This window comes from Lutra lutra, chromosome 8, assembly GCF_902655055.1.
Source record: "Lutra lutra chromosome 8, mLutLut1.2, whole genome shotgun sequence".
NCBI classification, from domain to species: Eukaryota; Metazoa; Chordata; class Mammalia; order Carnivora; family Mustelidae; genus Lutra; species Lutra lutra.
Window position 1 is genome coordinate 104,109,929 of NC_062285.1, and position 17,312 is coordinate 104,127,240.

General features: G+C 36.3%; 1 protein-coding gene across 3 annotated transcripts in view; it reads left to right on the top strand.

Annotated features, from left to right (window-relative positions):
• NAV3 (neuron navigator 3) overlaps nucleotides 1–17,312 on the top strand; it is a 617,699-nt gene that overhangs the window by 574,017 nt on the left and 26,370 nt on the right. For 2 of the 3 annotated variants that reach the window (XM_047741951.1, XM_047741949.1), the window contains exons 25-32: nucleotides 3,518–3,639; nucleotides 4,621–4,641; nucleotides 5,335–5,507; nucleotides 7,126–7,279; nucleotides 8,673–8,847; nucleotides 13,420–13,517; nucleotides 16,272–16,367; nucleotides 16,642–16,810. In XM_047741951.1, the coding sequence (XP_047597907.1) occupies nucleotides 3,518–3,639; nucleotides 4,621–4,641; nucleotides 5,335–5,507; nucleotides 7,126–7,279; nucleotides 8,673–8,847; nucleotides 13,420–13,517; nucleotides 16,272–16,367; nucleotides 16,642–16,810 (1,008 nt within the window). The remainder of the gene's footprint in view (nucleotides 1–3,517; nucleotides 3,640–4,620; nucleotides 4,642–5,334; nucleotides 5,508–7,125; nucleotides 7,280–8,672; nucleotides 8,848–13,419; nucleotides 13,518–16,271; nucleotides 16,368–16,641; nucleotides 16,811–17,312) is intronic. The other variant, XM_047741950.1, reaches the window with a different exon arrangement.

Genomic DNA, 17,312 nt, shown 5'->3' on the forward strand with positions numbered 1-17,312 from the left:
CTTGAACACCTAGTATATACTATCCACTCTATTAGATCTCAAAATATAAAGATTTCAAAAAAAGTCTTCAGGACTCAAGGGCTCACAGTCAACTGCCACAGAGATGTGAATATATCTCTTTATAACTTTAACTATATAGAAATACATCTATATAACTATATATGAAAAGTAAAGTAATGGAAAATTTTACTTTTATTTTTCAAAATATACTATTGCTTTTTAAGTCACTACCTCTGTGTACAAACATAGAATAAAATTTTTCCTTGTGATATGCCAAATACAGTTCAACAAAACATGTAGTAAATTGCTACCAACAATGAATACATTTTTAGGAATGTTAGGCAAACATAGTTACATTCAATGAATAATAATAATATTACTTACAAATGATTGTTGATTGCCTACCATTTGCCGTAGTTTGTTCAGCATCCCGGGTATACAATGGTAAACAAAACAGATATAATCTTTGTATCCATTAAGCTTTTAGTCTTGTGGGAGAGCAGGAAATAAACAATTGTGATCGTTGGCATAGCTGAATATGTATGCCAAAATAGTTATGTTATAAAAGCAACAGGCCTAGATGCCCATGGAAAACAAGGGTACCAGGGACCCTCCTAGAGGTTCATAGTCAGGAAGGGCCTTCCCCAGATAGCAACATTTAAGGGGAGCTCCAAGGAATAATGATCAACTTATTTGCTAAGTATTGAGAGAGGACTATTCCAGAAGAGCCTTGAGATAGAAAATGGACTAGAGCCTTTATGGGACTGGTACAGTGGGCAAAATTACAACACAAAGAACCAGGTTAGAGAGAGAATTACTGACCAGACTACTGAGGGACTTTTAAGCCCTGTTTAAGTGTTGAAATGCTTTCTTTCTTATTAAAATGGGAATCTGTTGAAGAGTCTTAAAGTATGGGAGTGATGATGTTTTCCTTTTAAAGAGAATTCTCTAGTTACCATCTATTGAAGGGTTTGAAGGTGAGAAATTTGGACAGCCATTCTTGCTGTCAAGCAGGTAAGTAAGTGATAGTGATAACTTGAACTGGGGCAGTGCTGGTATGGAGGGTAAGAAGAGGAAATGAATGGATGATGTAACTGAAATACAGACTTGTAAAATAAGCTTCTCCATTCACTCATATTGTCGATATCCATTGGGCCAACCATTCTCTACAAAGCTCTATGATGCCACATGTACTGAATCAAATACTTACAAGCACTAGAAAGGAATTGTTAGAGATGAGTAAAATGCATCCCTTTCATTCCATGATATCATGGAAATCATTCCTTTGCTAATCTTTATTGGTAAATGCCATCATAACTGAAAGTAAATAATACCCTTAAGGACTACTTTTGACTTACAATAATAAGAATTAACTCATCTTCTTAAATTTTGAGGGTTAATCAAAGTCAAATACAATTTATTAATTTTTGGATATAATAAAAACTCTGGAGTATGTTAACACCTAGTATAATTGCTTTATTTGTGAAAGTCGGATACAAATAATGTATCTTGATCACAAAAGCTTATAGACAATCACAGCAGAAATTCAAAACACAAATAAATACCAGCATATTTTTCTTTTATTCATATAACTTCCATATTTGTTGATTAAGGGATACTGTGCTCCTTTATTGTTCAACCAAAATAGTACACATAAATAAATGCCTTCATTTAAATGTTGACACTGATAGTATTTTGGGCAATATTTTGGGCATGTAACCACAGTAAAGTCTCATCATTATTTTTTAAAGGACTTTTAAGAGGCCAAACTCTATGGATTCTGAAAAATTGTTTTATTTTTTCCCTCCTATAAAATTGTCACCGTGCTTATTATCTTAATGGAAAAATTAAGGTACTTACTGATATGTATGTATATGACTCTAAGGTTAGAGATATGTATACATGTATTATGTACCCACACATATACTCCCTTATTATATTTGAAAGTAACAGTTATAGTTTCATTGTCATGGGGTCTTGTAATGTTAAATAAAGCAGTCAACTGGAAAGGCTTTGCTTTTATACTATTGTTTCTATGGAAGCTTTTTGAAAGCTATATTATAATTTCTGACATCTTGGAAGTTCCACTGAGATTTTTTGCTTGACAAATCTTAATTGATGCTGATTAAATATAGTAATAGGTTTGGCTTTAAAGCAGACTTGACCTTAAAAAAATGTTATAATTTCTTAGTGTCTCCACTAACACTTATTATCAGTTCACAGTAAGTAGGTGAAATTTCAGTTTCAACAATTATAAATCAATTTTATAAGCTGATTGTATGGAATAAGTGGGTATCTTCAAAACGTGATTAAATATCAAATGTTTTTTTTTTTTCACGTTATCTTGTGTGACTAAAGAAGCACTACATGCTTTTGAGAAGTATGGCAAGCCCGTATCACATGGCATTTAGCACAACAGACGTTAGAATCTGCCTAGGTGTTGGATTAGTTCTTTTGTGTTTCATCTGTGTGACTCTGATGAAATTACTTTTCATAATTAAACTTACTTCAACATTTTGCTTTAAGAATAAAATTAGATAAGGGATGCCTGGGTGGCTCAGTTGGTCAAGCATCTGCCTTCAGCTCAGGTCACGCATGATCTCAGGGTCCTGGAATTGAGCCCTGTGTTGGGCTCCCTGCTCAATGGGGAATCTGCGTTTTCCTCTCCCTCTGCTACTTCCCCTGGTTGTGCTCTCTTTCTCTCTCAAATAAGTAAAGAAAATCTTTAAAAGAAAAAAAAAAACCAGAATGAAATTAGATAATCCCAGGGCAGAGTAAACACAGAGTAAAAGCTAGCTTTAATATTACGTGTTGTTATTTTTATTACTGTCATTACTATTCCAGGTCACGGGTGGGACTATGGTAGAAGAATTGCATTGTCTTAAATATGTTTCCTGTTTAGTTTACACATGCAGTCTATGCAGTTTCTCTCTTGAGCACCTTTCCCAAACGGGTTCTTTGACCTTGGTTAAGTTACTTCTTTGCACTTCAATTTTGTCACCTGAATTGAATTGCTTAAATGACTTCGAAAGTTTGTTTTGACTCTATTATGGTATGATTCTGTGAAATGGAAAATTAATATATTTGGCTTCGGTAGCTTTATTCAAAGCACTGATATTAAAAAGACACAATTAATTCTCATGCTATTATGAGTTTCCATTTACTCCATGGAAGTAATCATTTGGAATAAATCACTTCGGAAGATCTGCTTGATCCAGGTATTCAAGAGAAATCACTAGCATAGCATTTCATTTTTGGATAAAACTCAGAATTCATTAAACCAGCAGAGCTCCAGACTTATGAGATACCCAGTGAATCTTAATGCCGATAACCCAGTTAATTAAAGCAAATAAGGTGGTACTTTATTAAACTTACAAATCCAAAACTGCACTGAGATGATCTGTACAAAGCTGTGTTGACTTTTATTAGCAGACTTCCTCTCAGAAACCATAAAAGTCTTATTTGTTCACAGTGAAAGTCTTTGGGAGCTAATGTGATGTTCTCTGTCTGTTGCTAGATCTCCGCATCAGAAGACAGCATTCTTCTGAAAGTGTTTCTAGTATCAACAGTGCCACAAGCCATTCCAGCATTGGTAGTGGTAATGATGCTGACTCCAAGAAAAAGAAGAAGAAAAACTGGGTAAGCCCTGGTCATCCATCTCATTCGAAAGCTTATTAGTGCACGATGAGTCAGGTTTGTTTTCTTTGGAGATTTAGAAGTCTGTAGCAGTTTACAAAGAGTCTCCCTCAAGTGACCAGCCCCCCGGAAGGCAGTACTCATCACCGGAATTAGGGTGGCCTGGTGCTGAGGAGCAGAGGTTTTGGTCAGGACTACTCTTGGGTTTGAATCCCAACTCTGCCACTTAATACTTGGACCATAGGCAGGCGACTTCACTTTTTGAGGGGGCCTATGTTTTCTCATCTACAAAAACAGGATAATTAATACTGATTTTATGAAGTTGTAAGAAAACTGAGATGACATCTATTAATAAATGACAGGGCAGGGATTTACCATGGAGATGAGGAAGAAGAAAAGATGGTGGTGTGGTGGTGATACTGTGGCAGGGATGGAGGAAGAGGAGAGGAAATGAATTATAAAGAAAGGGAAAGAAGAAACCTTGAAAGCCTCCCCACCTCTCACTTCAACGGGGTATAGTGTGAATAAAGCTTCACCTCCTCAGAAATCAACTACCTTAATGTCTGCTTTCTGGGTTTGTTTGTTTGTTTTTGTTTTTGTTTTTTTGGAAGAGAATATAGCAGAAATACAGAAATGTACTATCCCAGAACAATGCTTTACATGTGCTAGAGATAGAATTTATGATGATACTAAGCAATTGCTAAAAAACTGAGAGGAAGATGCTATCACAGCAAAATGTTTAAAAACCATGCAGTAAAGGATTTTTTTTAATATCATAAAATGAAGGTAGTTTCTTAAATAAGTACAACTATTGATGAAATCCAAAACATAACTACCAGAGGATTTTGCTGAGTGCCTGCTATAAATAATGAAAGAAATATCTTTTTTGTTTTAAAAAAATGTTTATACAGGTAATATTTTAAAATACTGATCAGCCTTCATTCCCTTGATTTGTAATTCCACACTCTTTCATGTTTCTGCAAGGTGAACTCTAGAGGAAGTGAGGTGAATATAAACCGTGGACAATTTGGCATGCATCTATAAAAAAAACCCTACCTTGGCATGAATGCTATTCATTTTGGCAGTAGGCTTTTTATACCTTTCAAAAACAGATTACCTTGTATGTCTTTTCTTTGTGTCTTTTCATTTTAATCTCAAATTTTAAAAAGAAGAGGTAAAAAAAAAAAAAAACTTTCTGAATAGAACTGTAGGGGATACCAATTCCGGTTTTGAATAGCATGGGAATTTAAAATTTGAATAGAAAAATCACAATTAATGAGGTGTTAGGCGAATTTGATTTCATTTTGCTTTTTAAGTTTATACTGTCAGCAGGACATGACTTGATTGTAGCGCTAAAGTGGCCCATTTAAAACAAATTGCCTTGAAGAGAGAAGCATTGGGAGTGGAGATCCCTTCAAGGTACTTAGTTTTAAATGAGTGCTCTGACAGCCATGCCCTTGACCTTGCACTATTTCAAAGCCTTCCGTGTTTGCGCTGCGCTGGATTAATATAAGAATAAAACAAAACACAAAACGCGGTATCGTTATTTTCTAGAGATACCGTGCTGCACCTGTTAATCCTCTGCTTGTACGTACTGACCCCAGGCAGTGGCTAGGATAGCACCTGCAAACTAACGCCCCAAAGCCAAATTCTCCACATGCACACAGACAAGAAAGGTCATTCCTGTCCTCTTTTCAGCTGAGAAGCTCATTCAAACAAGCCTTTGGGAAGAAAAAGTCCACCAAGCCTCCTTCCTCCCATTCGGACATCGAAGAGCTCACTGACTCCTCCCTCCCAGCGTCGCCGAAAGTGCCCCACCACGCGGGGGACTGCGGGTCCGCATCCATGAAGCCCTCACAGTCGGCCTCCGCGTAAGTCACTCCCCTCCGCAGGATGCTGAAGTCTCTTTTAAAAACAGCAGCAGGCCAAGCCCCTGTGTGTGTTGTAAATGCAGTCAGGCAACGCCATCTGTGCCGGTGGTTTTCTGATCTACCTTAGAACCGTGGGCAGCCCTGGTTTCTCCTTCCTTTTTCACACATGAGAGTCTGCGTGCTTTGCGAACTCACGCTCCACTCTTCTGTGTCATCAGCCTCACTTCTTTTCAAAATGGCCTTTGTCCATGTCTCTGCCTCACTGTGCATTCCATGCAGGTCGCCCCTTGTCTGGCCACCAAAGAAACGGCAAAATGGCCCTGTGATCTACAAGCATAGATCCCGGTAAAATGGCGTGTGATGCATGCAACTTGCCAAGATGCCGGTTCTAACCTCAGCAGCGTTTGCCTTTGCTCTTTCTAAAATCCCTCGCATGCATTTCAACGATAAAAACCTCCTCCTCTGTCTTCCTGGTTTTGAAGTCCAGCTTGTTTTCTTAAAAAACCAGGCTGTAATCCATTTGCCTTTAATTCCATTAGATAACCTAGCATAGCATTTTTATAGTAGCTCACTGTTTGATGTTACAAGAATGGATGAAACCTTGAGAACGTACAACATGTACTTTGATGAGGTGATTCTCTGTTTTATATACTGTTTAAATCAGATTTCTTCGGATGCCCGTGACAATGACTAGCCTAGCACTGTCATGTAGAACAGAGCCACTAATAGGACCATTTAAGACGCTTGTGTATCCCAGATAATTTCATCACTTATATAGGAAAGAGGAACCTACCACTATCATTCTGTAATCAACAAGGTAGTCCTCATATTTTTAAATGGGAAAGATACTAGTTCATCAAAATCAAGTTCTCACACCTTCTTTACTGCAAAACTACCCACAAAACAACAATAACAACAAAATAATGAGGAAGTAATGTCGATGACCTTCAAGGAGCCCTCAACTAGTCCACTTGCATGGGTTGAAACCTGTGATTTAGCTTCATTAGCTTTGATCTCCTAAATCAGCTGAGCTGACCAGGGAGATTATATAACACTCATCCATTATTTAAATGTCCAAAACTAATCTCCCTGATTTAATTTCTACAATATTTATATTGGATTTTCATGGTAACTTGAAGACAGTGTGGTAGCAAATAATGTTACACTTTCCACAGTTTTGCAAAAAAAAAAATAATAATAATAATAATCAGTTTTAAAAACATGAGTACTTTAAAAAAATATTTCCTAAATTGCAAATAGACCTTTAAGTCCCTTGAAGAATAGCAGAATGAGATGGTGTAATGCTATGCAGCCTCATATATATCAGCCACAAGGATATTTTGAAGATTACTTGGTCTTGAATAATAATGGATTGTTTTTAAACTTCGGAAAAATAGGAAGAAAGGATTAAAGGAAAAAGGTCCTGTTTCCAGTTTTGAACCTGGAAATGTATTACTGTTTGTAAAACTCTTTCTCTTTCTCTTTAGGTTTTGCTGGCAGCACAGAACCTCTGTAGCTGCTGGATAATATCGCAGTTCAGCCTTAAAGGAAGCATTGCTTTTCCTGACCTCCTGGTTTCCCTCCTGGCAACTGATTTTGTGTTTGTTTCCTTCTTCAGGATCTGTGAGTGCACAGAGGCTGAGGCAGAGATAATTCTGCAGCTGAAGAGCGAGCTCAGAGAAAAGGAGTTAAAATTAACAGATATTCGACTAGAGGCCCTCAGCTCTGCTCATCACCTTGACCAGATCCGGGAAGCCATGAACCGGATGCAGGTCAGTGCTGACCACATTGCAGGAGCGAAGAGGAGAGACAAAAAATATATGTCGTTGCCCCTCTTGGTTATTATAAAAACAAATCTCCCTTTGAAACCCACCACGGAAACAGTCTGTTTATTCAAACTTTGCCCCTCATCTCCTAATGGAGATGGAGCATTTTGTCAAAGCCAGGGTGGGAAGTGAGAGTACCCACTGGCCAGTTGCACTCAAGGGCCATTCAAGACACTTGTACCAGTGATTGGGTTCACTTGAGAGCTGAGTTTGCTGAGAAACTACGACAAACGTCGCGTCTTCACTTTCCCGTGATTTACCTTTGTGTTGGCTTTTCCCCCTTCTTTTGAAATCTGACTTTCAGTTGCCTTTACCTATTTTGTATTGAGGGGGGAAAAAAAGTAATTAGGAAACTACAGAAATTGAACACAAAGGTTTCTAAATATGAAAATAAAAGTGATGTAGAATGCCATCTGTAGAAGTAAAGCTTTTGTATTTGAGGAAGCACCTGAAGGTTAATTTTAGAACCAGTCTGTGCTCAGGCTAAGTTTTCGTTTTATTATTATAAACCGGTAATCGCTGGGTATCGTAGAGGACTGAAATAAGAAAAGCTCATTGCTGAGCAGATTTATCTGCCACTGTGTATATTCACCAAAAGGTCTCTGTGGTTTTTAGGAGCCTAGCGCCCCCATTTTGAAGGAACAGAAACTCTTTCGGATGTTAGCTGGGGTTTTGAAATAATTTTAAACCACCTTTTTTATAACGTTTCTGTTTGACTCTGGTTTTCAACTCTCCATGAGTTCAGGATATTATTACAGATGGAATTATTTACCTGTAAGATTTTAACAGTATGTTTAAAATGAGAAATTTGGGGGCGCATGTATCTCAGTCAGTTAAGTGTCTGTCTTTGACTTGGCTTTGACTCAGGTCATGATCCCAGGGTCCGGCTCAGCAGGGAGCCGGTTTCTCCCTCTCCCTCTGCCTGCTGCTCCCCTGCTTGTGTGCACTCTCTGTCTCTCTCTGTCAAATAAATAAAATGAAATCTTCAAATGAGAAATTTTATGAATGCTTTAAAAATTGTTGTTCTTGATTCAAATGGGATCAAGTCCTGGAAGACTCCTCAAATATAAGGTATATTAAAAAAATACTTAAACAAATTCTAATGGTTAGTGCATCTATGTTTGTGAATACACAAATATATGTATGTAAGAAAGAGAGTAGGTTGACTTTCCTTCTGTGGAGGAAATCCTGTTTTCATAGTTTATAATTGTTTACTTAACATATCACCACGTGCTTTATTTAATAAACCAAATAATCAACTCTGATAAAAGCATGGGTACCATTTTTCTTACTCAAAACTAGCTGGATTTTTTTTTCATACTTCCCACCCTCACAACAGAATGAAATTGAAATACTGAAGGCAGAAAATGACCGATTGAAGGCAGAAACTGGTAACACCACCAAACCCGCTCGCCCACCATCAGAGTCCTCAAGCACCACATCGTCCTCATCTTCACGGCAGTCGTTGGGCCTTTCCCTGAACAATCTGAACATTACAGAGTCTGTTACCTCAGGTAATTTTGTGTACACACCTGCCTGAATCAAATCATTCCTATGACTTCGTGAGTGGGGAGAGGGCTGGAATTTGGGGAATCTCACCCACCACTCTTCTCACTTTACCCTCATAAAAATGTGAGCCCTCTTAATTCTTGGAAATAGCCCCATTTCTTCTACTTTACTATAACTTCAAAAGAACATTCTCTGTGAAAGAGTGAAAGACCTAAGAGATCATGGTTTTCATATCATTTAAAAAATTACTTGTATTTGAGGAGTACCTCCTTAGCAATTATGAACACCATAAAGAAAAATAATGTTCTCAGTGCTGAGCATTAGTACTCATGACTATAATACTAGTAATCCCATGCAATTTTATGGTGTTTTAAGGGTACGAAGCCCATTGATGAGTATATCAGCACCTCTCTGTAAATTTGACCAGATCTTGCATGATGTTACCCGGAGAGAACATAAGGCTACTACATCACCCAGGGCACAGTTCTATTAAATTTTCAACAAACAAATGAAAAGAACTCACTGGATTCTGTTATTGTGTTCAAGGGTACTAATGATGGGACAAGGGTACAGTTTGATTTCATTGCAAATAGAATCATCTGACATAATGTTATCTTAGTATCTGACAACTCTTCATTTATAAAGTGTAACGGCTCCTATGGCCCTGAATCATTTTATGTATAGAAGATTGAGTTTAGGAGAGGTTTACGTGAAGATCTATGGTAATTGCAAAACATAGCCACCAGATGACGCTTGGAAACCAATGCTATACATGTTCCTGGGCAGCTGTAGATTCCATTATACAACTATATAGTTCTTCCAGGCTTGCCTTAAATGACACTGAAATATAGAAGATGAGGAAGAGAAACAGAGACACAGCGTGCTGATGTTGATGAAATTGTTACTAAGTCACATCTCTTCTACAAAGTCAGAATTTTAGTAATTCTACCGTTATATCTGTCCTTCATAATGTCAAATGAATGGTTCAAATGTATAACTTGCTTTCTTCTTAGAAAAGACAGGTGAGGACTAAAAAGGCAAGTAGGAACTCCTTGAAATTCAGGAAACCATTTGGCAGGTTTGGGGGAAGAGAAATGAATTCGGAGAAAAAACATCAAGTAAAATATATATCAATAGCCAAGAAAATAAAGAGATGTCATAATTAAATGAACTCATAAACCATACAGTAAATTAGAACTAGGGGACTGTGATAGTAACTTGGATGTGTAAATTGTCCCTAAGGTGTTATTACCCACGTTTTTCAAAAGACGCTAAAAAAGGAAAAAACAGAAAATTTAAATGTATAGATTCTGGGAGCCCTGAGCAATATCCTGTATGTTGGCTTGTCCGTGATGAACCTAATGGAGAAGAGAAGCAGGTTCGATAGCCAAAAGCAGTCAGTGACTCTCTTGTCCTGGCTTGACTCCTAAGGAAAGACAGGGGCCTGGACAACATCATGGCAGGATTTCCCTGCTTGCTACATGATTTTGTTTTATCTCATTGAAATATAATAAGGTTTAAAGGGGGCATAGTTAGTACGAAAGATAACTTAGAAACTGAAGCCAAATAAAAATGAAACTAGAATTCATGTCCAGGAAAGACTAAAATTCATAAAGATAAATATGAATTAAATAAATCAAATACAGTTTCTGTATTCATCAGACTGAAAATACTGATGTAAGTGATTCAGAATTTGAGGCAAATTTTTGGGGGGGAGGGGTTTCAAAATTGTACTTTTTATTTCTCATTTTATTACTTCTTTGTAGTTTATTATTATTTTATTTCCCTAATTATTTTTTACTAGTGACAATTTTATCTGAAGTAACAAAAGATTAAATCACATGACTAGGATACGGTTTTCACCATCCTCACTCTTGTTTACTGGGTTCAAAATTAGAAATCAGAAGCCCCTTTACATTGGGGTTTTTTAGTAAAAAAACTTTCTAGGGTTCGTGATCAATTTGTTAAGAAAGGTGAGGGGTAGGCAGGGCAGTGGATAATTGACAAATGTTTGGTTCCTGATTTAAAACTGCATATTCTATATATCCAGTAAAGACAGAATTTGAAAAGCCTGCATTTTTTTGGTCAGAATTTCACTTGATTGTAACCAGAATGCCAGGTCTTTTTATTCTTCCTTCAAAATATTGACAGAGGATCATAACTTGTTTTCTGTAAAACAAACAAAAAAATAAAACCAACCCCCACAGAAAAGTTTTACGTCAAAAATTTGCTGTTTTCATTTTTTTCTTGGAGTTGTTTCTTCAGGTGATCATCTTATCAATATATTGGGAACAGGGGCAGACACAGAGTGAGTCATGATGTGCTCCTCCCCCCACTATGAAGAGAAGGAGTTACAATAAACACACAGAAAAAGGAAATAATGGTTAGAACAGCTGACCTTATTAAACACTGAGGATAAAGTGCTATAAAAGTATTATCTCTGATGGTCTCAGTAGCCCTTGTAGTAGGTGCTGTGTGAGCCCCATTTTACAGATGAGGAAACCAAGACTGAGGAAAGAGATGATAATAATTTCTTCAAGATCATGTGACTAGTAGGGGGCAGAGCTAATATTTGAACCCAGGTCTGTATGAAGCCAGTACCTGACCTTTACACTACTATATTCATTTTGCTTTAATGTACCACATATGAGATGTTGAGGAGAATCATACATTCATTTATTGTAAATACTTACTTCTGCTCTCAGGAGAAATTCCATATTTTCAGCACAGTTTTTTTAAAAGTAAGCATAACATGAAAGGAGTAACAGGTTCCAAAACAAACCTGAACAGAGAAGTAGATCAGAAATCAGACTAAATGTCTTGCTGTGGAGAACTAGGCTGCTCACGACCTGGCCCTTGTCCATCTCATCATCATTTCATACTACTCTTCCCCGCCCCCAACTTGATCTCCACAGTCTGGCCACGCAGAGCATTTGTCTGAGCCTTGAACACACCCAGCTCTTTCATCAAGGCTTTTGCATCTGTTCTTGTTTTCTGGACCTCTTTTCCTAGGTCTTGCTGGTCTTATGTCCAAACAGCGCCTCCTCAAGGAAGGCTTCCAGGATGACCTATCCATGCAGAGCCAACTTCCTTTGGTTATTGTTTCACTGCTTCATGCCCATTATTTCTTGCACTTAACACATTCTAAAATTACCTAGGAGAATGTATACTCCAAAAGAGCAAAAAATTCATTTTGCTTCTTAGCATTCATTCCTAATGCCCAACACAGTTCCTGGTATCATTTATGTTTAATAAATATTTTTGAATATTTATAAACATTTATGACTAATGGAGCAAAGCACTAAAGAGATAATTTGGTCACAGCCTACCAGAAATTTAGATGTAGGCAGTTAATGGTAATCTATTCTAAACTTCTAAGAAAAAGAGCAAGAGGATTAAGTGACACTTACCAAAGAGTTTTATTTTTGACTGAGATAAGCAATAAGGTGAGAGGTTGTGCACATATTGATCTGGTAAAATAAATTTCTAGTAAGGAGATTATCTTTGATGATTTAAAAATTTCTAGCAAAAATATCCATGTTCCTCAAATTCTCTTGATTTTTGATTATTATGGTCTTAGGGCATTATTTTTACTTCTTCCTTTGTGAAAGTACATGCTCTTAATTATTAAGATAATAGGACTATTTCATTTTCAGAAGGTATTTGATTAAATTATCATTTCTCTGATAGTACGTTCACAGCCCTTATCTCTATAAATTTAGTCAGAGTAATTGAGGCCCCATGTCACCAGACACATGTGCTTTTTAGCACGTAACTGAGTTCTATAATAACGTTATTGTCAAAGGAAAACTTATATGTGAGATAGTTGATGTTAATAATTATCCAAATGGACATTAATCTCATATAATATATTTTGAAAATTAATCTTTAATTCCATTTAAAGGCTGCTGCTTTGAAGGTTAGCTAGCTTTGTCATGCTTCTGTAACTCTTAGCTGATTACTAGAAATACTATTTTGGTTTTTAAAAACTATAAGCATGAAGGGTACAGGAAAGTGATAATTAATGTACTTCCATAGGGAAGTATAATGCTATGGTTGAAATTCAGTAACAGTACTTAATAATTATAGATATAAGGTAAGCAGTAGTAAAGCTAGATATGTGCCAAATGCTTGAAAATAATTTCAGTTGACAGCCAATCTCAGCACCTTAACATTCGTAAATTGCATGGGTATTGAGCTTGGATATTTTAGGTTGGTTAGAAAAGTCAAATTGCTTTTCAGTTTGTCACAGTTACAATGGTAACTGAGTATTACTCAGGTATTCCTCAGACCTGGGTATAATAGAAAAAGAAATCCTTTATTTCCTCATCTAAAGGCAATGGCCCAGCATGTGGGTGAAGGTCTTTGAAGGCAGAAATAAATTCTTAGACTGAACCTTCAGTCCAACCACACTAATTCATCTTCTTGAAAGCTGAGATTTTTCAAACTAGTTAGGCTAGAATGGGAAACAAAAGACCAAATATTCCCACTAAAAGTTATAAAACTATGAGGGAGAAAACAATGAAAATAAACAGTTCCAAGCTAATGTAACTTATTGTGGTGTGAAACTTTGGTAGATATTTTGCTAGATGATGCTGGCGATGCAACTGGACACAAAGATGGCCGCAGTGTGAAAATTATCGTCTCCATAAGCAAGGGCTATGGCCGAGCAAAGGTATGTTCTTAATCTTAAATTCTTTAACTGAATTATGAGCATGACCATGAATCAAATCTATTTTATATTTGAGTATTTGTCCTAGTAAATATACTATCAGCATGTGTATCTTGGCGTTGGCTTAATATGTTGTAGAAGCATGGAAGTTAGGGACTTAAAAGAAATGATACTGTCATGTAGGTAGAAATGTGTTTCAGTACATCACGTTCATTCACTGGCGACAACCATTCTCATTGGTTGTCGACCATTCTCATTTCTAGAACTCCAAAAAAGTAACATTGCTTTCTTTGACAACAACATCTTGTCTAACATTCTTTTGGTGTCACCTTTAAAATACAGGTGTATTTATAATATGTAGTAACATGTTACCAGAGTTATCAATATAGTCATTGTATGAAGAGGAGACTATAAGCTATATGAATATTATAGACCCTGGAAAGAAATATTCACTGAACTTAGTATGATAATTCCATTGATGCTACGTGTATGTATCATTTTTAAGCAAAGTCTAAGTTGATGAGGAAAATATTTTAACTCTTCTGGAATCAAATTTTGTTATCATGACTCAAGTCCTTTTTTAAAACTAAAAGTATTTTTTTAAGCTGAATTTGTAGTTGAGTGGCCAAGAACACAAATTTGTAAGTCTCCGAATTTTTTCCTATCAAAAAGAAAAACAAAAACTCCTTTGGAATTTTAAAATAATTGAAGTTTTGAAGCTTGAAAAGTAAGATAGCACTTGTGAATTTTTACACTGAGCAAATATCCAAAGAATTCCAGTGCCATAAACTTTCTGCTTGAGCTGCAGATTTATGCCGGATTTTCCCAAGTGGGTCTTCATGCAAAAGGCTGTAATAGTCTCAGTGAAGCTTAAACTTGCTCTAATTTAAAAGCAGCTACTTACAAAACATAGTATAAGCATTCATTTTGCCTGGGTTACAATAATACGGGGAAACAAGTTTTCTTTTTAAAAATAATTCTAAAAAGTGATGTTTTTGAACATTGAAGGTAGTTGTCTTAGTCTTCTTGAGCTTCTATAACAAAATACTATAGATTGGGTGGCTCAAACATTAAAAATGTATTTTATCATCACTGTGAAGCCCAAGATCAAGATGCTGGCTGATTTGGTTCCTAGTGAGGAATCTCTCATTGCATTGCAGATAGCTAACTTCTTGATATGTCTTCTTATGTCCTTTCCAAAGTGTATGTACTTGGAGAGAGAGAGAGAGATGGAGGTCACTCTCTCCTCCCATATTTATAAATTACTAATCTCATCATGAGAGCCCCGTTCTACTGACCTACTCTGACTTCTTCCTAAAGTCTCCATTTCCAAAAATCATCACATTGAGGGTTATGGCTCTAACATCTGGATTTTGGGGAGACATAAACATTCAGTCCATAAGAGTACTAAAAAAAATCACAATGGTTTGCTGTGAATTTCTTAACTCCTTCTGGAAAAGGTATTGGCTTCTAACTTGAATTATATCTAAATGATGACAATAATCATTTACCCTTATAGTGGTAAAAGTTACAGATAAAAAAATCGAGGCTCTAAGGTGGCTACGTGACTTACCTAAAGTCCATTTCTTTAATTAGGTGGTAGAATTAGGTAGGTAATTCTATGTTGTAGAATCCGTATCTCCTAATATCTGACTTAGGTATTATTCTAACACCTTTTAAGGATGAATGCAGTAGGCGACCAGAATCAGGATTGTGATGTATCAACTAGCTAATTATATCTACTGGCCTCATGCTTACTATTTTACATGACCATTTCCAGTCATCGTAAAAAAGGCTCCACTTAGACTATAAATCTTGAATTATTTGTCCAATATATGTAGAAAGTCCTCAAAATCCCATGCGTCAAAAAATAATAATAAATTTGGGACCATTCTTTGTATTGAAAGGGATTCTTTGCTTGATAAAGTGAGTCCTGTAGGATTCCCTGACATGTACTTTTAGTGGATTTTCTGATAAATTCAAAATGGGAGCTATTTTGTAAATATGTGAATGCCATGCTACTGTGGATAACACATTTCTCAAAGATGGATTAGACTTTAGAGGTGTCTGGGTGGCCCAGTCGGTTAAATGTCCCTCTTGGTTTTGGCTCAGTTTATGATCTCAGGGTTGTGAGATTGAGCCCCACATCAGGCTCTGTGCTCAGTGGGGAAGCTGCTTGAGATTCCCCCTCTCCCTCTGCCCCTCCCCCTGGAGTGCTCTCTCTCTCTGTCTCTAAAATAGACAAAATAAATCTTAAAAAAAAAAAAAGATTAGTTTTTAGGTATAATCTAAATTAACAAATGAAAAAACTGATTTTGAGACTTAGCAAAGATAGGATCAAAAGTGAGTAAGATGAAGTTCTAGGGCTCATATGAAATAGTTCTCGTCCATCTCTGTCAACCTCTCCCTTCTACCAAGCTGCTTCTCTTCCAGAATGCATCCACTGCATTAAAGCAAAAGACTATTTTTCCTACTACCAAACAGGTCATGAATCAGTTTTCCATACCATTCCACTTCATCTCATCTCATTCTTTCTTGTTGTTGTTATTGATGTTATTTCATTTGTTTAGTTTCTTGGGATATGTTTTATTTTATATAATAAACTGTACATGTCTGTTACAATAACACCCATAGCATAGGCTTAATAAACATTTTAGTCCCTAATTATTAGCACATTAATATGTTTTATTAGAAAATAGAGTAATAAAACAAGACCTATAACTGGGTTTTATCATGTTTTATTTTATTCTTTTTTAGGATCAGAAGTCTCAGACATATTTGATAGGATCCATTGGCGTTAGTGGAAAAACCAAGTGGGATGTCTTAGATGGTGTAATTAGACGTCTCTTTAAGGTAAGTTGTGCAAGATATCTTGATATTAATTTTTGTATATGCTTTATTTTAGATGCTTTCCTTAGCTTTAGTAATGTAGACACATCTGCTTTTTCTTGCCTCCATTTCAAGTAGTAAGGAAAGCTTTCTCTCTTTATGCTGCGTGATATTAATAATTCTTTTATTACCAATTCCAAAATTCTTGACAGCTAGCTTCATATCCCCATGAGTTTTTTATTTGTTGTAGATGAATTGAATCTCTGTTTTGACTTCCTTTTTGTATGTATCATTTTAGGAATATGTGTTCCGAATTGATACATCCACTAGCCTTGGTCTGGGCTCTGACTGCATTGCTAGCTACTGTATAGGAGATTTAATTAGATCTCACAGCCTAGAAGTGCCTGAACTGTTGCCTTGTGGATACCTTGTTGGAGATAATAACATCATTACTGTGAACCTGAAAGGTAAAGCAAAAACGAAAAGAAAACAAACTGTATTTTTTTAAACTGACATCCATTTTTTTTCTTCCTCCCTTCCTTACTTCCTTCCTTCTTCCCTCCCTTCCCACTTCCCTCCCCTCCTCCCTCCATTTCTCTCTCATTTTTTTTTTTTAGTTTCACTTCAGATTTTCATATTTGAAAACTATGTTAACTACATTGATAGTTTTAGTATGAAATGGGACATATTTATTTTTAAAACACTAAAATCTTACTAAAAACACTAAAATTCAAGTAAATGAAATTCTTTGACTTCTGGGATGTGAAACTTGGAATGTAATTTTGAAGATTCTCCAAGACTCAAGAATAGGAATGTGATTTAGGGAATTTCAAATTTCTAGGTTTTCCCCCATTATCATCTTTCATTTTGGGAGGACACAAAGAATTCCTTGCCTATCCCAGAGTAATAAATTCATCACTGTACTTTGATTTAAAAATATGTGTACCCAATAAATACCCACTGGGGATA